General features: G+C 47.0%; 7 protein-coding genes across 7 annotated transcripts; 5 read left to right on the forward strand and 2 right to left on the reverse strand.

Annotated features, from left to right (window-relative positions):
• Positions 1–140: 140 nt before the first annotated feature.
• BGW36DRAFT_295232 (cytochrome c1 heme lyase) lies at positions 141–1,037 on the forward strand (the record flags this gene model as incomplete). Its single annotated transcript, XM_046211160.1, has 1 exon — positions 141–1,037. The coding sequence occupies one exon, from the start codon at positions 141–143 to the stop codon at positions 1,035–1,037; it is 897 nt and encodes a 298-aa protein (XP_046071915.1).
• A 1,555-nt stretch (positions 1,038–2,592) lies between these two features.
• Positions 2,593–4,092, forward strand: BGW36DRAFT_396995 (putative aspartic-type endopeptidase; the record flags this gene model as incomplete). Its single annotated transcript, XM_046218239.1, has 2 exons — positions 2,593–2,796; positions 2,848–4,092. The coding sequence occupies 2 exons, from the start codon at positions 2,593–2,595 to the stop codon at positions 4,090–4,092; spliced, it is 1,449 nt and encodes a 482-aa protein (XP_046071916.1).
• A 639-nt stretch (positions 4,093–4,731) lies between these two features.
• BGW36DRAFT_296155 (glycoside hydrolase family 89 protein) lies at positions 4,732–7,116 on the reverse strand (the record flags this gene model as incomplete). Its single annotated transcript, XM_046211240.1, has 3 exons — positions 4,732–6,605; positions 6,666–6,814; positions 6,902–7,116. The coding sequence occupies 3 exons, from the start codon at positions 7,114–7,116 to the stop codon at positions 4,732–4,734; spliced, it is 2,238 nt and encodes a 745-aa protein (XP_046071917.1).
• Positions 7,117–8,031: 915 nt separating this feature from the next.
• On the forward strand, positions 8,032–9,864 carry BGW36DRAFT_378227 (putative acyl-CoA thioester hydrolase). Its single transcript, XM_046216084.1, has 5 exons — positions 8,032–8,399; positions 8,456–8,520; positions 8,571–8,867; positions 8,932–9,116; positions 9,183–9,864. Exons 1-5 carry the CDS (start codon positions 8,094–8,096, stop codon positions 9,737–9,739), a joined length of 1,410 nt encoding a protein of 469 aa, XP_046071918.1. The 5' UTR covers positions 8,032–8,093; the 3' UTR covers positions 9,740–9,864.
• Positions 9,865–10,051: 187 nt separating this feature from the next.
• On the forward strand, positions 10,052–10,791 carry BGW36DRAFT_359019 (VPS4-associated protein 1; the record flags this gene model as incomplete). Its single annotated transcript, XM_046214030.1, has 4 exons — positions 10,052–10,162; positions 10,220–10,498; positions 10,554–10,621; positions 10,677–10,791. 4 exons carry the CDS (start codon positions 10,052–10,054, stop codon positions 10,789–10,791), a joined length of 573 nt encoding a protein of 190 aa, XP_046071919.1.
• A 4,126-nt stretch (positions 10,792–14,917) lies between these two features.
• BGW36DRAFT_396999 (dual specificity phosphatase) lies at positions 14,918–16,187 on the reverse strand (the record flags this gene model as incomplete). The annotated part of the gene is made up of 4 exons (XM_046218240.1): positions 14,918–15,374; positions 15,426–15,776; positions 15,830–16,051; positions 16,144–16,187. 4 exons carry the CDS (start codon positions 16,185–16,187, stop codon positions 14,918–14,920), a joined length of 1,074 nt encoding a protein of 357 aa, XP_046071920.1.
• A 3,866-nt stretch (positions 16,188–20,053) lies between these two features.
• On the forward strand, positions 20,054–22,273 carry BGW36DRAFT_295296 (uncharacterized protein; the record flags this gene model as incomplete). The annotated part of the gene is made up of 3 exons (XM_046211168.1): positions 20,054–20,463; positions 20,566–21,666; positions 21,724–22,273. 3 exons carry the CDS (start codon positions 20,054–20,056, stop codon positions 22,271–22,273), a joined length of 2,061 nt encoding a protein of 686 aa, XP_046071921.1.
• Between the last annotated feature and the right edge of the window lie 1,692 nt (positions 22,274–23,965).

Consider the following 23,965-nt stretch of genomic DNA (forward strand, 5'->3'; position numbering starts at 1 on the left):
GCCATACTCGATTTGAAATCACGTACAGTGTGTGATATGAGAGACTTGTTTGGAGCCTCAATGCTCCACGTCTACCCAGAAATATCAATTCGCTTTACATATAGATATCTGACATAAACTACCACTCCCAGCGGCTCAAAATGGGCGCTAGTGCGAGCACTCAAGCACATACTCCCTCTAGCGATTCAGCAGCGCAGTGTCCTGTTGACCACAAGACTCGCGAGATATGGCTGCAACAACACAAGGGTTCTGCTCAAGATGCCCCTCATCCGATCCCTGTGGCACCTAATAGGATGACTACTAGTGATGCTGTCGGTACAAAGAACCAGCGGCCGTTATCCAACGACCGTGAAATCAGCACTATACCACGGGCTATCGATCCACATACACAATCGTCCAGCGACAGCAAGTCGAAGAATACGCAAACGCCGTACGGTTCCGCGTCGGGTTCACATATGAATCCGTCGAATTCAGAAGCAGAGACTGGCCACGATGCCGCCTCGGGAAATTGGATTTATCCTTCTGAGCGTCAATTCTTTGATGCGCTGGTTCGCAAGAGCAATGTACCTGGATCTACGGCGACGGCAAAAGAGCTGGCTACATCGGTGGCATCGATCATCCCTATTCACAATGCCGTGAATGAGAAGGCGTGGTCGGATATTTTGGCTTGGGAGAGTAGGGCTCCGTCGTCGGATCCCGGCAGCAAAAAGTGTGGTGGTCCAAAACTCTACTCATTCCGGGGCCTGGGAACGGAGAGCCAGTTTGTAAGTCCTCGAGCACGGCTCAATGGGTTAATGGGCTACCAGTTGCCATTTGATCGGCACGACTGGGTCGTGGAGCGTTGCGGTGGTCAGCGTGTGGAATATGTGATTGATTTCTATCAAGGCAAACAAACAGCCTCACCCTCACAGCAAAGTGGTAGCGGGCTCACTGGGGCTTCGGGGCCTGGGAAATTGAGCTTCTATCTGGACGTGCGGCCGAAACTGAATAGTTTTGAAGGGTGGCGGATGAGGTTTTGGCGATTCTGGGGGCAGTAACCTTCGTATTACGATTGAGTCATGGACTATACCCATTGCATTGTATATTATTGACAGCGAACTGGCTTCAGCGTGTTACCAATTAGACATGTATAGTATCCTCTTCTCTTTTACCCTTCCTCTTGTTGAATTGTCGTCACCTAGACCTCTCCACAACAAGGCGTTGCGCAAAGTCAAGCGCACACATAGTTGCTCTATCCTGTCTACAGTTCGATTCTGAACCCATTGTTTGGTCGTAGCATACATATGTATGTACATATGTAGTGTATCAGTTGACAACTAGTCATACTTTGGCAAAATGGGCATGTATTATTGATATATATCAGAGTTTCAGTGCTGACTACGGATGATCGTCAGGGACAGGTTGATCCTGAAACGACCAAACTCGATAGACTTGTGCTTGATGCAGTTGGCCGTACGGGGAAAGATCAACTTGCACGTTCATTTTAAGCAACGAAGCGCATAGAGATCGTCGATGCACGGCCATTGTCCGTTGATACCTCGGGCGGACAGCGGCGGAACAGCAGGGATGTGTCGGTCTATCGTGCCACCGGTCCAGGTGACGCGTGGCTGGGCGTGGCATATCGAGGCGATCTTAATCCTTTCCCTCCAATTTCCGGCATCGACCTGGCCCTCCATATATCCGTGAGTGGGCACTTCACTGCGCAATTGCAGGCACTGTGCAGGGCGCCCTTATCACAGAGTTGGCAGCAGTGGCGCCGCTAAAACAACACTCCAGGCCCGCTAGCCCAGGGGCGGCTAGCCCGGGCTCAAGCACTGTGCTTGGGGTTACTCGGGCTAAGCTACAATAGGCTATCCTAATGCGACAGTGCAGAGTGTGATCCTGCTCTTCCTTCCCTTCCTCTTCCTGTCGCGCTCCTCATGCAGCTCTGCTACGCCATTTACGCCTGATAGTTATTCCTATGATACTGCCGAGAGCGCTGTAGCGTTGAAAGAGAACAGCATGGGAGTATAGCGCAGAGAGCACGAACAAAACAAGGAAGGGTCTTAAGCGCGTGGGCCGAGCGCCAGGGGCCGGCGAACCATGGCCCAGGCTAGCCCCAGCCTGACAGCGATCTACACTGTGCAGTCGCTACTGGGTGTTGCTGCCCACCCGTTCTCTCCTTCTCCCCTTACTCTGTACAGCTTCCTCCCTCCACCCTCCTCACCCGCCACCACCACGTCCTCCTCCCCCCTTTGGTTTGCTTGTTTCTGTTGACGCTCGTTGTGTATCTTTTTATTGTAATGCGTAATTTCTAATTGTTCCTCTTTCGACATTTGTTTTCCTGTCCTTTGCGCTCAATTCTGCCATATAGCTTTCGATTTTTCTTCACGTCAATTCTCGTCAACTATTTAATCATCCAACCAACGCCAATTCGTCTTGTGGAACGGATAAACAAGGACGAACGATCAATTAATCTTGTTATTTGTGGTCAGATTGCCGCTTTCGAGATCAGATTTTGCGACCACCGTTTCGACAAATCGATATTTCGAGCTCAGTCGCTATCAATGAGGGGTGTAGCTCTGCTTGCTGTCTAGATCCTTGCTAGGGATCATGCATCTGTCACAATATGTGCTCTCGATCGCCATCTTATCAACGGGCGTAAATGCCTTCTACCCTTATGTTCGACCCGTGGCAGCCACCACCTCGGTCCTTGAAAAATTGACGAGCCGTTTCTATCCCTATCGCCTCGGGTCGTCCGTCGAAGATGAAGTTTCCGGCTTCCCGACTTTTCCCCTCAAAAAGCGTTCTACGATGGTACTTGAACACCCTCCATAGATAACAAGGTACCCAGCTAACTAGCCACAGGCGCGACGACAGAATAAATACTCGGTTGTACAAGGAAACCCTCCCACGACCCCGAACAGCGTGGCAGTCGACGACGATGGCCAGGATTTTTCTTATTTCTTTTCAATGGACTTCGGCTCGAAGAACCAGTCAATGTGGATGCTTTTCGATACAGGTGGTACTAACACCTGGACGTTCGGCTCCAACTGCACCGTTCAAGCATGTGAGCTGCATAACACATTCGGTTCTAACGGCTCGACAACTTTACAAGTTTCTACACAGCCATTCGATGTTGGTTATGGGACAGGCACAGTATCAGGAGTCCTCGGCACCGACACTGTTTCTTTTGCCGATTTTAGCTTGCAGCTCACCTTTGGTCTAGCTAGTAATGCATCTAGTGACTTCACCAACTATCCTATGGATGGTATTCTAGGATTAGGGCGCTCAAACGCCAGCACCACTGGCACTTTAACCGCCATGCAAGCCATTGCTCAAGCCCATCTGTTGCATTCGAACATTCTCGGGATTTCCTTACAGCGAACCTCCGACGGCGCTAAAGACGGAGAAATCACCTTCGGTGGCGTGGACACCACCAAGTTCACTGGCGACATTTCCTACACTAATATCTCAGCCGGGGCAAGTGGGTGGCAGGTTCCAATAGACGATGCCATTGTCAATGGCCGACCACTCAACTTCACTAGCAGATCCGCTATCATCGACACTGGAACGTCCTATATCTTTCTTCCTCCCAACGATGCTAGCGCTGTTCATGCTTTGATCCCAGGATCTTCACCTGCAGGCCAAAACTTCAACATCCCATGTTCAACAAATGCGACTGTTCAATTTACATTTTCGGGAGTGTCATACAATGTCTCACCCAAGGATTATGTCGGCTCTGCAACCGACAGCTCTGGCGCGACTTGTTATTCCAATATCATCGGTGTACAGACGACGGGCTCTGATGTTTGGCTCTTGGGAGATGTATTCCTTAAGAACGTGTACACTGTCTTCGACTTTGATCAGAACCGTATCGGCTTTGCTACCCGCAATGGTACGGTGGCAACCACCAATCCATCCGTGACCTCAGCCTCAGCAGGTTCCGGGGCGACGAATACAGCCTCTTCTACCACCTTGAACACGGCTTCTGCAACCCCAAGCACTGCAGTTCCCACAAGTGGTGCTGTCTCACTCCTAACCCATTCGCTCTGGGATAGTATTACCGTCCTAGTCAGTGTTGCATGCCTGTATACCTTTTTCATCATCTAAAGTGGCAACCACTTCGCTCACTCATCATCATTCATCATCTTTTTGTACCTCAAATGCATGTGCCATCGCCCGCTTTTATAAGCTCTCTTTTCTCTGGATACCCACAGACAGCATTCTTTCGTGTTTTCTTGTACCAACATAGGTACTCTGCTGCCATTTGTAATTACTTGCCTTCTAATTAGTTTCTGCAACTTACTGGTGTGTCGTTGGGCCTTCAGCCAGATGTCTGTTTTTCTTGCGGCATTTTTTTTGGAGACACCCCTCGTACTTGGGCGTTGGTTTTACGATGCCCTCTGCTCTTTGTAGGAGTTTCCATCCTGTCACGAGAGCGTACTCTATGTCTCGCTGTGTACCGTGCCCACGCATCCCATTTCTTCCTGAACATGACATTAGGATTTTGAGGAAAGAGAGCCCGTATTTGGGATAATACATACAGAATATAGTGATCAGTCATGTTCGAACGTTCTTACTGTAGAGCTCTGTAATTTGCAGCTATGGCTTATTCCTCTTTTCTGTCGTTATTAATCAATTCCGATTTCTACCTCGTGGAGCTATGATATGATTACTAATATAATCGATTATCAAATGCCATACTAGCTTAAATGCAGGTTTCGAATTTTTCGTAGCGACATAATAAGCCTACGACCCAGATTTAACATTAAACACCGAAGGCCAATTCTTCTGCGCTCTCTGGATAGCTCTCTCCAAAGTAGGCTCTCCCGACGGTGGACTGGGAGAGAAAGGCTTCGTCTGCCACTTCAACTCAAATGACTCAATAGAACTTTTAATCTTAGTGTCGTTGTAGCTGCCGTAGCTTGTTTCCGATACATACTGCACAAAGATCGACCATCGCTCACGGTAGTATGATGACACCAAGCCACCCCATGATTTCGACGCGTAGTCGCTAATCTCTCCATCAGGGCCCCAGAGAGTAACTTGGTTGAGAGCATCATACTCATAAAACGCGGCCGAGGAGTTGTCTGACCACCTATGGGCATTGGAAAGCCATGTCGATAGATCAAAGGCGGCGTTCTGTGATAGGACGTGGTCGAGGTCTGTTAAGAGTTGAAGAAGTGGTTCGCCTCGTTTGCTGTAGAGGTTGTCTTCGCCGTTCTTGTATGCTGCTACGAAATCTTTGTAGTAATCAATGAACGCGTTTGCCATCACTTGACGCGTCACGTCCACGACATCGTATTGGAAAGCAGGGTGGTCCCATAATGACACATTTCCCTTGGCAGCCTGAATCATCAAGTTCCATACATCAACCATTTCCGATGGGTCGTAATTGACTGTAGTCGGGTTAGGGAAATGGCCAGCTAGGTCGGTCAGGCCCTCGATACTAGGGCGCAACTCGTAGATAGCCTTTGGGGTGCAATCCGTGCTTGAATTGGTGTTGTTATATGCCGTCAATCGTAGCTTATCCCATGCTGTGAAAAGCTCGGGTGCAACTGGCGCATTGCCTGAGGAATATCGGCTAGCGGTCCAATTGGAAAAGTAAGACTGAGCATCCAGAGGTTCCGTTGACCAAGCCTGATCAAGCATCAAGTCATACATAATTTCATTCCCTTCTTGACCCTCCATTGTTGACCCGAAGCCGACCAGAGAATCCGACTGGGCTAGAGCCTGGGTTGAGTTGACGGTGACATTCATAATCTGTCCATATAGACTCATTGCGCCGCCGAAATCGTGGAGTTGGCACCATATCCAAGGTTTACCATAGTACGATTTCGTTTGCTGCCATAGAGGGACCGATTCGGAGTAGAGATCAAGAATCAGCATATCGTTATTATTTTCCACGCCTCCCAGATAAGCGGAGATTCGATCGTTAGTCCAGAATGTGGATTGCAAAAAGAGCCAGCCCTGCATCAACCATATAGCAGCTGGATTCGCTGCCTTGAGACCTTGCCATGTGCTATACGACACTTTTTTAAGATAACCCGTATCATTGGAGGCCGGGGTAATTTCGTTAAACTGATCGAGTGTGTAGACATTGGTGATATTGCCAAACGCCTCAATTTGTGCTTGGATGATGTTTTTCTGCAACTCGGAAAAGACTGGGTCTAGGGGATCTAGGAAAGTAACTTCAGAATACTGTTCTGGGAAGCCTCCCCAATCCGAACCCCTGGTAACGTTGACGTCTGGTTTTGCGTTGGTGATATTTGCCGGCACAAATCCCGGGAATGCAGGCAGAGCGGGTGTGATACCGAGCTCAACCATTCGCGCAACAATCTTTTTCTGCATGGAAAACTGATCCTCGATCCATCTAAGTGGCAAGTCACTACCACCCCAGGACCCTTGGATATTGCCAAATCGGTTCCAGGCTTGGAACGCGGGGCCGCTGAAGAAAGGGAGAATATCATCATCAGCCATTCCAATGCTCTTAAATGCTGTCCGTAAGCTTTGCTCGTATCCAACCCATGCAATAGCCAAGTTAACCCCATGGAGAGCCGCCCAGTCTAATTCTAGTTCCCAGTCTTCCCACTGCCAAAAAGCGGTAGTATAGGAGAAAGTAACTTGGGACGTGGTTAGATAGAGAACAACGCTATAGGAAACACGTTGTCAGGCTGGCTTACCGGTGTTAAAATGATATCTCCATGGGACTGCGCTTGAGCCTCGTAATGACATTTCGAGTTTGGGCAAGTGCGATGGTGCAGTATGAAGACGACTTCCAACGAACCAGTAGATGTCCACATGTGCCACCTCCGTGAGGTAGCGTCGAAGTCTGTGAATGATCAGTCAGATTTAGAATTGGAAAAAGGAAATAAAGCAAGGTTAAAAAAGAAGAGGCGAAGGAAATTGTATCACTTACCCAGTGGCAAGAGCACTCAGGGATGTACCTTCGATCAGAATTGTTCCATTTGAGGCCGAGGAAACTTCATAGCTGTCATTCTGGCGTATGTAGCCATTTTTGTCCGTACTGTTGGTATCGGTGAGTGAGAATGTGAAGCTATTGACATGGTTTGGGATTCTTCGTTGGACAAGATTGATGAGTCCCTGCGTTGATGATGTTGCTGCGACGCACATGACCAATGGGAGCAGACACGCTCCTATGGCTTTACGGAACAGCATCCTGAGAAATCACAATAGTGTGATACGGAAGTGATAATCGAGTCAATCGGATTGAAAATTACTTGATACAAGGGTTGGGATTACTGAGGGCAATAGTATATAAGACTGCGATTGCCGGTTGTTGGCACGATTGCCATTTAAGGGAGAAACCACTTCAGGACACAATAATAATGTGCGTACTCGTAGTCATACAATAGTAATAATTAATATACTTATAAGCACTTTGGCGTGTTTTCCTCCGAACGACCCAATCACAATTAATGTCAAATGATAGATGATGGAGTATGTTGCTTACGACCCCGCTGTAAGAACCAGCCATGGGCAGTAGAAGAGGCACTAGATTATCTTTTTGGTTACAATGTTACATCGGCTTGTGCTAAGGAATGATTTAAAATTAAGCATCAAGGCGAATAAGCGTAGGAATGGGTTACTACGATGGGAAGTGATTCGAGAGATGTTCCAACATTTGAAACATCGACACAATATGCACAGCTTGTATATGCGTCAACTGTCAATTACTAATGCTTGTAACTTGATACTCTGCCCGGTTCCTAACCAATATGATGATTGGCGGCCTGACAGCATTATTGTTGGTTAAAATGTTGATCCGCTGCATGAAGGAGGGAACAAGGCATTGAGTGAGCTCTGGTCAACAGGGGGCTGATTCCAGGGAATACGAGGGTGGCTGGAAGTCCTAAAATCAATCGTCTTCGTCTTGCTCTTAAGTTACTAAAAATCTAGTAACAGAGCGTGCCTGCGGAGGTCATAATGAATCTAGTATCATGTCGCGCCTCGCGGAGTTCGGCAATTGCCCCGGAACCCTTCCGGATAATCCCCGTCATAAGAAAGCATTTTCGGCTAGCCTGAATGGCCGTCACCAACACGCATAGTGAAGATCGAGCTTCTACATCTATAAGCGCTGACTACTGAAAATGCCAGGAACAGCACAGGAGAAGCTAGCTCGCTCGGCCTGCCAGTTCCTTGCATCTCGACTGCTCTATTGGCAGGGCTCTCACACAACCACACGACAGCTGTTGGCTAAACGTCACTTCCATGCCACTCCTACCGCCTCTGTATTCACAGCAGCTTGGATACCATCACGTGTCAAAACACCATGGGTAGATGCCCTAGCACAGAGCCGCGATGAGCAAGCTCGAGGAAAATCGGCTGCGGGGCAGCAGCTTCCTCCAAAGCCAGATCTGACTCCGAAGCGGATGTCCGACAGTTACTTCTCAGCAGCAAGTTCTATCTTATTTGCCCAAGCTAAACTGCTTGCTGACAGGGCTGTGGCTAGATACTTCCTCTTGCCCAGGATAAGTGGCTGCTAGATTCATATCTCAATGCTTCCGGGCGCATTCGGTGTGTTTCAAATACACCATTGATCAAATTTCAGGGCTCATCAATTATAGGCTCGGCACGCTTTTTATGGACCTTGACACTCTGGCTGGTGTAATAGCTTACAGGCACACGGGTGATTCCGTCACCACTGTCACTGCTGCTGCTGACCGAATCACTCTCCTCAATCCATTGAAAGAGATCTGCGACCTTGAATTAAGTGGTCAGGTTACGTATGCGACGGGAAGATCAAGCATGGAGATCTCACTGCAGGTCGCCAAGGCGCCTGTCAACGGTGAGAAGGTCAAATCAGAGGATCTTCTGATTACTTGCGCCTTTACTATGGTCTCATTGGACCCAGCAACGAAAAAGTAAGCCAAATATCGAGACCAAACAGGCAGTTTACGTTTCCTGCAAAGGCTTACCAATAAGCAGACCTATCCCCGTGGCTCCATTAGTTGTGGAAACAGAAGAAGAGAAGCGACTGTTTCAAAAAGGAGAGGAAAATTATAATGCAAAGAAAGCTCTGCGCAAAAAGAGTTTCCTTTCACAGACGCCTGATGAGTCAGAATCCAATCTAATTCACTCGATGTGGAGCAAGCAAATATTATCAAAAATGAGTAAGCGCACATTTCTTTAAACTAGCCTACTCATCTTTACTCTCATTGACATCAATGGGTGTCTAGCCTCCACAGCAGCTATCGAAAACTCAGATGCCCGAACGATGTCCTCTACCGTTCTCAAATCGGCAATGATCATGCAGCCAGAGGATCGTAATCGGCACAATTTTATGATCTTTGGCGGTTTCTTGCTACAGAAAACATTCGAACTTGCCTTTTGTTGCGCGGCCTCCTTTTCTCATAGCCGACCAACATTCGTAGCCCTTGACCCAAGTACGTTTGAGAATTCCGTTCCAGTAGGAAGTGTCCTCTATATGAACTCATTAGTGGCTTATACCGAGCCTCTCCTGCATGAGGATGGAAAGGGAAATTCAAAGTACACCAAGGTTCATGTGCGAGTGGATACAAGAGTCCGCGATGTTGAACATGCTACGAGAAAGTCGACCGGCTCATTCCATTATTCTTTCATTGTGCCCAACAAGGTCCAGGTTATGCCAACGCATTACACTGAGTATATGATGTGGCTTGATGCTCGACGCAGAGCTCAGGAGCTTGATCCTATCATTGCTTCTCGGTTTACAGAAGATGCTGCGTCGGCGCGTATGGACGGCGTTACTGAGTAATTTCCCTTTCTTAGATCTACGAAGGTTGGGCAACCATCTGTGGTTTATAGCGGAGGCTTTTTCATAGTTCACAAGCACATGCATACAAACTAGACAATCTACGTATACCATTTTTCTCTTTCTTATTTCTGTAGATCACACATTTTAAAGGAGTAAACAGTCCACTACAGGGAAAGGGTTCACGTGACTATTTAGCCGGAATCCAGTGCGGGGGAAAGCTCAACTTTACATATCTGGTGGATTTGCTCACGATATCACTTGATACCTCGAAACCTATCATTATACAGATCAGCTAAGCGACTTCTCGAATTGATGTCTCTTCAGAACGTGTGGCATCTCCGGCGAGTGGCGGACACCGCTTCGAAGGCATGCTACATATGCTATAAGCCATCAACAAGCGTTCTGATAACGCCAGACAACAAAGTGAGGGGATAAAAAACTTGACACTAGTAAAATACTGTCAATACTATGCTAACATAGAAACCAAAGGACTTTTTCTACGTGTGTCCTTCGCATCTCAAAGATCGAGGGTTCTGCTCGCCAATCATTGATGCAGAAGAAGATGCTAAGAAAAAGAAAGATGAGGAATTGGCGCGGGAGATTGAACAGGTAAAACAAGAATACGAAGAAAAACAAAAGAGGAAAAAGGAGAAAAAGAAAGAAAAGAAAGAAAAGAAAGAAGAAGAAGATGAAGATAAAGAATCTAAAAAGTCCGAGAAAGAGGACGACAGAAAGGCGGAGCAGGAAAAGAATAATAAGGTTATTTTTCATATTTATCGTTAAATGGAATAAGTGCTGATTATGTCAACCACAGATTGAGGAACTCCAGAAAAAAGCAGAGCATAAAGCTGATGACTTCCCTCGCATATTTACACTGCATAAGTAAGCTAGTGATTTGACAAAGTTCCTATATTCTCCTGCTAATATAAAGCCACAGAAACTTTTACCAGATGCGTATCAATCGCATACGCAGCATAGACCTTGCCAAGAGAAATGCAGAACGTATGAAAGACCCGGCATTGTTTCCATCTGTTCCCAAGGGAGATATTTAGAAGAAAGTTCTTCCGGTATCAGTGAGGGCTACCTATTATCAGGGATATCCTGGCCTCTTCTTAATATGGATAATGGGTATTTATATAAGCTTGCCATTGGGAGGATTTGTTCCGATACAACAAAGCTGTGCCATGCAATGATACTCATCCAACGACTAGTCCGTTTAGTAGGATGTGACGTGGAATATTTCTGGGTACGATGCAGATGGTTTTATGCTGTCAGCGGGGAACCCTGTCCGTGACATGGCACTTGAAGTAAATCTTACTTCTGTCCGAATTGAAAGTTCTTTATAGGGTTGATGCTCATCCATTAGAGCTAATCCATTGATTTCCTTCCGGAATATATGGCGACCCTTTCGAAATATGAATACCGGCTCAACCTCGGGCTCTTGAAGAATGGCCTGAACCTGCTGATGATGGATGGATTCTTGGAGAAATCTTCCATAGAAGACCTTTGACAGAAAACGGTTCGAGACTACCCTTCTACAGTATAGACCGGCGAGACCAGGCCCGGATTTTACTCCTACATAGAACGAGCGCTATACAGCTGACTGCATATGCAAATGCAACCAGTATATGAGCTGTGCGCCCTGCAGTGTCTGACTGCACAACTGGCTCAGTGACACTGCCTACAGTGGGTTCATCGGAGCAAACCCGACAATCATGACAGCCAACACTTTTAAATTAGCGAAAAAGGTTGGAGTCATCACGTCAAAGAAGATTAAATCAGCTGAATCTTCTTTGTCCCAATGACTTTTATCTAGTCTATAATAGACAATCTATGAGTCGTCTAGTTGGACCCTATGACAGCGTCTTTTCCACTGTCACACACGCCCCGCCTCAGCACGATAAGCACTAGTTGTGGAAGTATGTCGCCAGCACCCCTGCACAGGCAGAGCACGGACGTGAATCAATAAATAATTCTGTAAATGGCAGTATTAGTACTCTCTGTCAGTCCAGATTACAAGAGGGGTCGGTCAACGGTGTCAGGACATATTTTTCATTGCTGCTAAGGTTATGACTTATTATTTCACGCGTTAATTCCGCGGCGATGATGACCCTGATCGTCGTTCTCTGTCCTACCAAATGCTAAAGCGGCAGTCTGTTGCAAGCGAGCACAAGCCGATTCATTCGCAAACGTGTCTACTGGGTTAAATCATATGCTACATGGCATCATGCAGCTACACGCCCTTGATAACTCGTGGATGATGATATGTAGCGTGGCTGGTAGTACAACTTGCGAATCATTGGAGAGACCCGGGGTGCTAATTGAGCTAATCGATAAGCAGTAAGCATAGAAAGAGGCATCTTCAAGCGTACTGCATGAAACCGACTTGCTAGAATCAGGAGACGGGTGTTACTTTACTATGTGTCATAACTACCAATTTACCTGAGACAGTTAGCTAGCACGTCTTCCTTTGGTAGACCTGTCTATTTATCTGGGTTATTATGCATTATTAAATTAAAAATATGTGGAATGATGTATGACCTCGTATTCTAAGCTTTTACCAAGAGTCGCCCTACCCGCCCCCAATGCTTAGGGCTGATCGACAGTCTGCAATGATTCTCAACAATATGAAAAGTGTGACGGCAGCAAATTTGATGACTGCCAGTAAGTATGTAAGTATGACGTATGTATTAATTGATGCAGTGGTATAGTCGCAAGAACAATCTGCAACGGTGCTACTGTAGAATTGTTGGCTGCTGATCCTATTCCAGACACCAATCCAGGAACATCAAATAACAAGGGCAGTTTTGAAACATCGGTGCTTCCGGCGCTTGCGAGTAGTCTATATTGGCTAATAATTAGTTGGTTGTTAGTTAGCTGTAGTGTACTTTTTATCTCAATGTTGTTAATTTGCCAACATTTCCTCCAATTGTTTCCCAGTAAGCAGTCACAAAATATCATAAAATTATTAATTTTGAAAACTAGCCAACAATACTGTTGACAGAATATTCCAGAGTCATAATAATAATAATAATAATAATAATAAAAAACAGTCATAAGTAATCCGCCTGCATCGTTAGCATGTTTAACAATATTAAAAAGAAAACAAGGCTAGCCCTCTCGGCAGCAACAACCCAACCATGCATCCGCTGCATCCCTTGTTGTTACATCGATTTAGGGCTAAAAAGTTTCTCTCTATTTTCCCTTCTTTTCGGAGGTCATGTGGAAAGGCTGTATGTAGCCTTATGACAACGCCGTAAATCCTTGGCTGCATTAGTTGGAACTACGTATCATCACCATACTGTCATAACGGTGAAAGGAATGCGTGGTGGCTTATTGTTGTATTTATCATATCGAATATCCAAATAGCAGCAGAGTTGGTATGATGAAATCATGCTAGATACATCATTATCCAACCATCATTTGTACCACTGAGTGGACAAAGTGTCTGTCCTTTTCCATCTGGACGCCCATGTATTATAGGTATCAATGTATTGAAATGTAACAAGTGATGTAACTAGCGTGGTGGTGCTGTACTAGCGCCGCATATACTTGCCCCCCGCCCCACCCCCGGCCAATCCCATCCAGGCTCCCTGTATTCCCCCTCTCTGTCTTGAGAACAACGCAGAACATGCTGCAAGATGACAAAAGGATCACAAGAGTTCGCAGACGCCTAGCTAATCCTTACTCTCTCTGGAGTAATTAGACTGTCGAGGTCATGCAGACCATTGTGCTAATTAATAGCGAATGCCTTGAAGAGGGGAAGCCGCCGTATGCATGATGTCTGGTAAATTACAAGGCTGTCGTGCTTTTCTCGAACCACGGTACAACCACTAATTTCTAGCATCGTCATTGGCTGGAAAAGCGACAAGCATAATACTCACTTCATTATATTTATGATCAATTTCATGAGTAAACGAATAATGGATATTGCTGAAACACACTCGGAAACCCTGGGTAACTATTAATTAAGTTGTACTAACTACGAACTAAGTTAACTATTATCAGTCTTCTAGTTGGGCTGGTAGACTAGCATGCAGCCTGGTGGGGGTTGTGCATACTCTGGGAATTGTAACTTGGGTAACCTAGCAGTACGTGCTACCTACTTAGTCTAACTGGCCTAGTTACTTATGGCCACCCAAGGCGCAGGACTTGCTTAGTCCAGACTAGTTAGACGCCTGGGCCTGATCAATCATAACTGACGGCTCGACTAGGTACAGTGAGAGCTCTGAGAGGACATTGTAGTTAGGGCAACTGGGTGGAGGGAACCCTTTGTTTACTAAGCACTTATAGAAGAATGACTTTGAGTCAAGAAAACGCCCGGACTTTGTAGTAAATAATAACCAATGGCTTGATATTCACGTAATTCCTCAATGTATTGGGCTTTCTCCTTTAGTCTCAAAAATGCACAATGCTTAATGCAGAAATTCTTGCCGACTCCACCCATCTAATGTCATAGTGCTGCAAAATAGTATGGGGCGTATTCCAGCCTTCAGAGAGTTAGCTTCCTTTACAGTAAGTACTCCAGTTTACCACTAATATTTCTGAACGATCTACTTTTCAGGAAGCAAGGTGGATTCATTTTTCATAACAATATTAATCGGTATTCGGCAATAATGCTATTGTTATTGCTTAGTGCGAGCATTATTTCCGTGTCATACAACAATACGTCACTTTATATCCGACGTCAGCGATCTTTGTAGCCCGTTAATTTTAGCTGATTGAGGTTATTTTGATTGGCTACTCTAGATATTACTCAAATCTTCATGTATGATATGAAAATCGAATAGCACAAGATCGGACATGAAGAAGTCAGGCTCAGAACTTGCTGACTATGCTGACTGATATTTGAGCTTTTGTCATACGCGCGAGCTTGTTTGATTTTGGAGCTGGATCTGACACTGGCGGCCACTAGCAGTAACGCGGATGTCGGATAATCCATCGTCTGACCTTCTGACCACTGCGAATCCTTGCGCAATTTTTGATCGCTGCGGATCGGCCATTTCCGAGGACAAAGAAACGCTGAGATCATGCCATCCGTTTATGATGATGCAGTCTGAGCAATGCATCGCAAATCCTGTCATCTAAACTGTGCTGGCCAAAAGCACACAATAGAGAAGGGTATCATGTTGTAGTCCGTCAAGATGGGTAGATAGATTATGTAGATTATAAGAAGAATCAGAGGTTATTCCTCTGAGACTCTGCAGCACGCATGTGAGGCGGCAAGCGAATGCCCATACCCCCAAGCTTCGCGTTGTCTGTGGCTGCAGTCGAGGTCGTCTTTGCAACGGACTTATCGACAATGTCAACTCGAGCACGAGCCACGCCTATGGCCGGTACGACCCATTTACCACAGCTACATTGCAATCCCTGCCAGGCGAATTTTCCTACATTAGCCTCACATTTAGGGTTTGGACACACCAGTCGACCTGACAGCGGGGCGTCAGCGTCCGGTGAGGGAGAATTTGCAGGGGTCTTTTCTGAAGCCGAGCCGGGGAAGAGGGATGGTCGCATCCACGTTAGGGGATGCAAGAAAATATGGGCGCAGTCTAGGTCCCGTGAGGTGTTGGATTTGGATGCAAGGACATCTTCTTTGGCATGAGGATTGATGAATGGGGCCGTGGCAAGCATGCGTCTGTCCGAGAATAAGCAATCACGTCCGTTCATTACAGGAAGATCATATTACCTGCATTTGCGGCATCTAACTTCAATCGGCCGCTCGTCTGACGCGCTTTCCCGAGATGGCAATTCATCTTCGAAACGCACTACGTTCATCTCCGGAGCCTTTCCACAGGCGGTGCTAAGCTCGATTTGACGGTTTGATAGCCATCGGATGTACGACGGGTGATTCACCACGTCGTCAGGGCATCCCATCTCATGATAGAGCCATAATTGGTTCATAAAGCCTTCATTGGGCTCGGCGATAGGACGACTTTTTCGAATCAATTTGAGGGTCGTATCTGGATTTAGTCCTTTTGGTTGGCGATTCATAAGATAGGCGATGCATACAGCCACAGAACGAGACTTTCCCATCGCACTGTTACGTCATGTCAGCAATAGGTAGTATACGAGTGAGGTATAAGCACAGACCAGTGAATCAATACGCTGGCGCCTTTATCCAGAGCCGACTGGATAAAGGCGTTGGACTCTTGGAAATGCTGCAGTAGATCTTCATCTTCCACATCGTCGACTTCGATTTTGAGATTTTCAAAAGGATCAGTCAGGTGCTCGTCAGGCTTCATGCGCAACACAGATACGACATGAGTGATGTTGGCGGCGTGCAACGCGGCCTTGTTCCTGAGAGCGAGCACACTAGATAGATGTGGAGAAAAAAATTAGCACATGTGAGACTGGTGGGACGCAGTGAACTGGTGATCCAGGAAAAGTCTGCGTGCACGACTAACCCGCCGATATAAAGATTGTACCCTTGGACCTGATTGAGCGCCATGGCTGCAGGTACAAGCCGTGCGATCTGATGAAATTCTCCGGGGGGTTCCAGACAGCCACGGACGGTTCGAGGGTTGATACTGGAGCGACTGTCCAGTGTGGAAGAAGGACGGGCTTGGGCTAGCAGACTAGCATGGCGTTATTGGAGTTGCATTTATGATGATTGATTTTGGTTAGTCCTTAGATGGCCAATAGTTCATAATCATAACAATTACTGCTATTATGACGGTGGTGACTGGCGAGGAATAGGAATAGTAGAGCAGGAATATTAATATTGCAGGTCAGCGAGTTGCAGGCTTACAGGCCACAGCTCTCACTGGAATCCCCACCGCCTAGCTCGTTCGGGCAAGTACGTTCGTGGAAACTAACCCTAAAAGAGTTATGATGTCTGGTAGCCGAGAGCGATAAGGCCGAGGCCGATAGTGGCCTGAGGCAGCGGTGGCCCGCTGCTCGACAAGCGCTTATCCGGATTCAGACTTTCGTGCAGCATTTTGCTTCTCTTGCACAATTATCCTGGATTATTTATTTATTCCTGCTAAAGTTTGCGCTCGCAGTGGCTGACGATGGCTCATATGATCTGGCAATATGACGAAGCTGGCGCAGTTCGTCGTTGCAGAGATGATTTTGCCGCCACGGGGACAGCCAATGATGGCCAGCAGGGGCCTGAGTTTCTTACGGGGTTCTGGAAAACCCCACTGTGTTCCACCCGGACCGAGCAAAGGTAAATGAAGCCATCTCCATTTGCCATAATCGATTCAGGTCTCGTGTATATTTTATATCCTATCCGGAGCACACTATACGATACATACCCTTGTTGGTATAATACAACAGAGCACCAAACAGACTATTCCTGGTGATTCTGCGGCGCGAACAGGCAAGATGGCGGCGTCCTGACAGCAGCACAGGCCCCGTCAGCCTTAAGAGGCGAGTGACGGGGGCCACGGGGCCTCCCACGGGTAGACTAAGAATCACTAATGTTGCAGCCAACGACAGCACAGCACATTCATTCCTCGCGCCCATACGTAATTTTTCGCTGTCCCCGCCGTGCGAGAACGCAGATTCGGCCTTTGCTCGTTCTGACTCCTCGTTGAACATCAGCATCCAGGCGATCGTAGCCTGGAGGCCACAACAGAGTTCTTCGAGAACTTCGAGTCGGTCCAACACAGCTAGCTCAATACGATTCATTCGCTGGGGCATGCACTACCGCCATTCACGAATAATCTTTATTAGCTACTCCGTACATCCCACTGTATGAACATGGTGGTGTGGCAGTGCACAGGGCTGTCGACCATTGGTGACCGCCGCGTGGGTCTCGCCGGCTAGCCAGGACCATTTGCGATCGTGGAAATTCAAAATTACGGTTATCTACGATGCTGCTCTTTGTGGCCTTGTGCAGTATGCCCGGATATGGGCGAATATTGCCGGCAATTGTCAGGAATTAACACTACTAACAGTCTGAACAGAGTGCATCGGTTGCAACCCAGTCGCCATTTCGGTCAGCGAGCGAATGGCAGGATCTCATCCCTGCCGAACAGGGCATGCAATGCACAGTCCCAGGCCCGTTCTTAGATAAGACGCCCGCCAGTAAAGTCTTACGCCTGTATTGTATGCACATAGCTGGAAGACAGTGGGGTATGTTACGGCTAATTCTAGCATGATTCTTCCTAGGGCCCCTCCTAGGACCTTCTTGTTTCGATCAAGTCTCGGAAGCGCAAATGCCGATTATCCAGAGGTTCTTAATTTTCTACAGTCCACTACCATGTAAATAACTGGGAACTTTAACCCCATTAATGATGCCATGATCGCCGTTATCTGCGCAGGAAAAGGAAAGATGATACGTACGGATTGCACTGTCGGCAATCGGGATTGATCTTTTGGGTGGCGGCGAAAAGGCCTGCCAAGAGGATGGCGATGAAATGGCGAATGAGGAGAAAAGGCTAGGAGTCTACGTAACAGTCGGACCCGACAACATGACTTTGACTATTAGTATTTAGCATATTGGGTTGTTAGTGTGTTGTTGTTGCTGAACTAAGAATCGCACCATATCCCAGGTTCCAGCTAGCTTGTGCTCACCGCTTCGATGAGGTTAATTAGTTCTCTTCTAACAGCTTCGAGTGGGGTGATCGATACCTGTCTTAGTCGATGGAGTCACTAGCTGGGCCGGCGCCTGTTGTTGTTCCCAGGTTCCTTTTTGGCGCACGGAGTAGGCGGAGGCAGGTATTTTAGTACAGTATTTAGTATTACCGATGGGAGCCGCTGAGTGGCCACTACGGTTAACAGGGAATACAGTCATAACGACAACAATAGTAATATATAATGTCACTTACGGAGGGAGGCGCTGAGATATTAATAGATGACCGGGATCGCCAGATGCAGACAGCCCTTGAGAAGACGAAACCGCAGACGCAGCAGTAGGCGCCGCACAAGTGATCGACCCATGCTGGGCGAGCTGACCTGGTTCGACACGGCGGGCAAGCTATGCCAATCATTGGGCGAGAAAGCTCCGGTGGCGTTGCCCTACGAAGACATCTTGCCATCCGGATGATGGTATGGAGAGAAGGCAAGGCAGACCGACAATGGGAATGGCTGGCTGGCTGGTGGCAGGTGCGAGCCAATCGAGGCTAGCCCTACGAAGGCGCTTGCTTGCTTGCTTGTACTGTACTCCGTACGGAGTAGGTAATATGAATAACGAGCATTCAAACTACTTGTCGACAAGCCTTTCAACGGGCTCCGACGTTCCTGCCTGGGAGCCTGGCGTGAAGTTGTACGGGCCGCTGGTTGGCTAACTGTTGCGCACTGGTCCGCCCTAAGCCTAGAGGCGGCTACAGCCTGCCGCCACGCTTGTCCCCATACTCTAACCGCGTGGAGACTAGCCTATGCAATGTACCGTACCGTAAGTACCATCGCCCAGACCCGGCGTAATAATACCACCCAGTGCGCTCGCTGCATATGCACAGCTAATCCCTAGTTCTTTCCCCCTCCACCTCGTGCAGGAGCAGTGGCCAGCCTACTCCCTCACTCATTGTTTGCTCAAATATTAATTAACCAAGAATTCTCAATATTACCGGCCATTATTGCTGCGGTTCCTGTTATTACTGCTGTTAATACTGCTATTATTATTACTACTACTACTACTACTACTGTCGCCGTTATTCGCATTTTCTCGTTTGTCCCTCCCTGTATCGACGTATTGTGTACGGTATCGCTCCTGATGTGTGGATACCAGCCGTTGCTGTTGCATCTCATCTGATGCCGAGTCGCCAATAGTTGGCCCTGCTCCTGCCCATTTCCTTCTGCTGCCGCCCACCTCCTTCACCTCTTCTGCCCTGCAATTGCGCCTCCACACGTCAAAAGAGAGCGCTTTCTTTCTCTGAACGCCTCGCCACGCCTCGCCTCGCCTCGACTCAGCTTTCTCCGAGAACCCTGTGCCAGCTCCAGCGCGAACCCCCAATCAACCCTCAATGGATACTTGATCGCCCCAAGCCTTGGCTGCACCAACCTCCTGGACTTTTGTCCTGCATGCGCCGTGTCCCCCAGTTCCTTCGTCGCTCATACGCTACCGCCGACAGGGCAACTGGAGAACAACCCTCAATTGTCGTCGTCTTGACTTTCTCCGTCTTGCCTCTAAATTTCACTCTCGATTTCGCGTGATAAGGCGGTTTTGAAGTCCCGGTCCGCTGGCTGTAAAGATATGTGGGAGATCCGCCGAGACTTGCTGGCCTGGTTGTGATTTCCTTCTCCCTGGCCTTTTCTACGGCAATTTTGTGCCTGAGAGTGTTGAACAGGCAGGCCATCCACCTTCAATGCGCTGGTAATACCGCTTCTCGTTTTGGATGCTCGCTCCACCATATACTCCACCCCTCAAAAATGGACTTCTCTCGACTACCCTCACCACCATCGATCAGCAGTTTTGAACGACACATGCCAGGACACTCATTTTCATCACACGGTCCAATGCGAATCCCGAACAATAAAAGAGATGACTTTGTTCCCCCGCCTCTACCTCCACCCCCTCGAATAAATGATCTCGAAGATGGTCATGACGCAGGCTGGCTTCATGCCAACGGGATGGGCAGACCCGATGTTGCAAAGCTAGCTCCTATAAACCCGGGCTCGAGTCTCCTGGGTGGCCATCACCCCATTCCACGTCTCGAGCGTATGACTCTCAATGAATCAAATAACTCAGCCGACTCCTTTGCCAAGGTTAAAATCGAACCTCCGAGACCTGTGGATGGGGGCTTTAGGAGCTCAATTTCGTCGACACTGTCAGAGCCGATGTAAGTTGCATGGAAACAGTTGATTTAAATTCTTATATTCCTTTTACTATGATCACGCCTTCAGTTCTAATAAATTGGTGCTAACTTATATCCAATGAGAAGCCTGCAGGGTGAGCGTGATTTTTCTATAAAGAGCGTCATGAATTCGTCGGATAATTATGATCGGCATTTGCTGTCCAAGATAGGAAAACCACATTCCCCTCCACGTTCATCAAACACCCTAGGAAGTGATTGTCGAGGAGGTCCAACGACTACATTACCCTTCCATAATAGTTCCTTGGGAACCAGCTATCAGTCGTCTCCTGCTAGTGATCCGTTTAGTCTAGGCGCCTTTGCTGCTTCGTCTGGAGGCGTTTCGCCAAGGTCAAAGCCGGTATGGAAAGACTTGTCTGATCATTATCGCAGTCCGAGTGTGGAAAGCAGTGTTCCATCAATGGGAAATGATCAGGATAGCTATTCATGTCGCCAGAGAACGGGAGCGATGACTCCTAAGTCGGAAGATACATTCTCCTTTCTTCCCCGTTTCAATCGATCTAGCCAAGATCACGGTGTTTTTCCAGACGTCGAAGGTGATGACGATCATGACCAATTTCGCCATTCTCACACACAATCATATTCCGATGGTATATCCAGGCAACATGGAATGAAACGAAGAGCCTCATCCCCTCCTCGAGAGCCCATAAGCGATGCTCGGCATGCTCTTCACAAAGCTACAAGCAACGGCGATCTTGCGCAAAGACGAACAAGTGGACATCCCTTTTCCAGCCACGCTTCCTCAAGCGCACGTTATCCCCCTAGTCATGGCTCATTATCTTCTCTATCTTCGGCCAGCTATCGAACATCTACCTCTTCTTTTAGCTCTTCCGTGGGACTCTCGGTTGGTGGTAGTAGCATGACCAGTACATCTTCCTATGATCGAATCTCTTCTGGGGGTCTTTCCCCACAGAGTGAAGGCGATCACTTCCATCACGAGAAGCCATTAATAAATCAGTCCAGTGCCGGGGGGTCTCTAAATAGCCTTCAAGCTTCAAGATTATCATATGGTAGTATTGTAGACACGAAGCCTATTGTGTCAGGGCGCAAGATATCCTTACAATCGTCTGTGGATGGTCCGAAGGGGGCTGGCTCTAAACTTGGAGGACTATTTATTTGCGATTGTTGTCCTAAGAAGCCAAAGAAGTTCGAAACAAAGGAAGAGCTTCTGTATGTCACCTGTCTAATCTTATTTGTCATTGACTTGGCTAACATTTTATTTTATAGGGCGCATGAATCGGAAAAACAGTACTCGTGCCATTTCTGCAATAATCGTTTCAAGAACAAAAACGAGGCAGAGCGTCACCAGAACTCCTTGCATTTAAGACGACATTCTTGGTCATGTGCAGCACTTTCTGGCTATCAGGCTGCGTTCCATCCCTCGACCTCTGCTACAACCCAGAGTAATCTTGGTCCCACTCACGACACTTGCGGCTATTGTGGCGAAGAATTCCCGAACAACCCCCAGCCCGACTGGGAGGCTCGTTTTGACCACTTGACCAGTGTGCATAAATTCGGGGAATGCAATAATGTGAAGAAGTTTTTCCGGGCGGATCACTTCCGCCAGCACCTGAAACATAGCCATGCAGGTACTCCAGGAAAATGGACTAACATACTCGAAAACGCATGCATGAAGGAAGAGCCTCAGGTGGAATCAAGACTGGGTAGTATTAGTGAACAGGGCAGTCCGAAAAAGTCTGATTCACAAGACATAAGTGGAGCTGGCTCCGCGACATTTGCATCGAATACCATTGACGAAGCGATGGATGAATCCTAAAAGCGCAACGGCTTTCCCAGCAGGCCGCGATCCATTATCTAGGCGACATAATGATTTTTTACAACATTCAAAAGTTCCTACTTCACTTTTGCAAATGGTGAATTGGGGGTGCATCTTCAGCGTTTAGTGCCACATTCTATTGATTCTTTTGAATTGCGTGGTACAAATTTCTTTTCTGCACATACGTGAGAGGTTAGTTCACTGACTGCTCCGATATCTACACAATCCAGAACTTATTTCTTTTTCGCCCTTTCCCGTGTCATGTGTATATTGGTCATGATCATTAGCATTTGATTTACATGCTGTATTGGATGATTATTGGTATACTGGATGTACCGGAAAGGCTTGAATGGAGGAGGAAACATTTGGTGATGAATATGACGAAGAATTCGAATTCTTTCCCCCCTTTTAATGACGACAAATGAACGGCCGCTACTGTTTACAAACTTGCATGAGATGCTTTAACATCAGTTGAATTGTTATGTGAGGAGGAAAGGATACAAAAAAAGTCGACCAATGTTTCTTTTCATTTCATTTGCAATTCATTTGTGGAGAACTTATATCTAGTGACGTTGTTTTTGAGCATATGCGTTGCAATGACGATATTTATCAAGAATTTGTATATATTCATTCTGTCGTATAAGAAAGAGTGACGACCTTACGAAGCGTTGTTTTATCTATTCATATTCTCACTTGTTCTCTCAAGACTATCGACTCGACTTTTATTCTTTTCACATGTGCATGTGTCAGCAAAATTCACTTTCCTATAATACAGGACAAACTTTAAGGTTAGTATTAGGTCTATGATCGACTAACGCCTTTTCAACGAGATATCCTTCAGAACAGCCAATCTGGTGAAGAGTCCTGTATTCATTTTGATCATCGTTCTGTTAAACAGTACACAATCCCATCATTTCCTTTGTGAAAACTAGAAAGAAGCTTGGAGAGCCCTTCAATAATGTTACTTCGAGTGGTTATATCACCTCCAGACACAAACGGTGACTTGAATGAAAGGGCCACGGTTCGGTGTGCCCACAAAGGCAACCCTAGTTACTCTGTGGATGATCTCATTTTGCCAAAAAATTCACCTTGACCTAGCGAGCAACGAAGAGTTGTATTCAGTTACTTCAGAAGAGCATTTGTTTCACATACGAGCTACATAACCCTAGGCTGTTTGAGGTGTTCATTGATAACGTTTGATGAGTAGAACTAGACTATCGGATGGTCATACCAGCTTTTTATACCACACACCTTTGTTTTATATGATGGTCTTTAGCGATAGGCTCAGGCATCAGAATAAAGCTGGCAATCGACACAGCAAACTCGGGTTCGAAAGAAATAACAGTCGCATTTTCTTTATGAACATGAAAAACTTAAGTATCAGCCATTTGACTCCCAACAGACATTTCAGACATTTCCTTCTGGTCAGCAGAGCCTCGGTAAATATATCTTCACCGCGCAGCCATCGATAGGCTTGTTTTACAATGGACAAGGAGAATATTCAGTACATTCTAAGGAAACTTCAACCGAACCATGACCTCTTACTAGCAGAACTTGTCTTCAAGATAATCGACTATATTACCCAAGATGGAACTAAAGTTGTAAACAATACTTTGCTCTCGCTTTCACAGGCATCTCGGCCACTGACGAAAATACCGTACCCAGAATCTTTATAGTTATAACGTGACACAT

This window comes from Talaromyces proteolyticus (genome assembly GCF_021365285.1).
Source record: "Talaromyces proteolyticus strain PMI_201 chromosome Unknown BGW36scaffold_6, whole genome shotgun sequence".
NCBI lineage: Eukaryota > Fungi > Ascomycota > Eurotiomycetes > Eurotiales > Trichocomaceae > Talaromyces > Talaromyces proteolyticus.

Excerpts from the sequence above, each read along its gene's own strand:
- BGW36DRAFT_378227 (XM_046216084.1), top strand. The coding sequence starts at position 8,094 with ATGCCAGGAACAGCACAGGAGAAGCTAGCTCGCTCGGCCTGCCAGTTC. Across the intron at positions 8,400-8,455 it reads CCGACAGTTACTTCTCAGCA|ATACTTCCTCTTGCCCAGGA; the intron begins GCAAGTTCTATC and ends GGCTGTGGCTAG. Across the intron at positions 8,868-8,931 it reads TTGGACCCAGCAACGAAAAA|ACCTATCCCCGTGGCTCCAT; the intron begins GTAAGCCAAATA and ends ACCAATAAGCAG.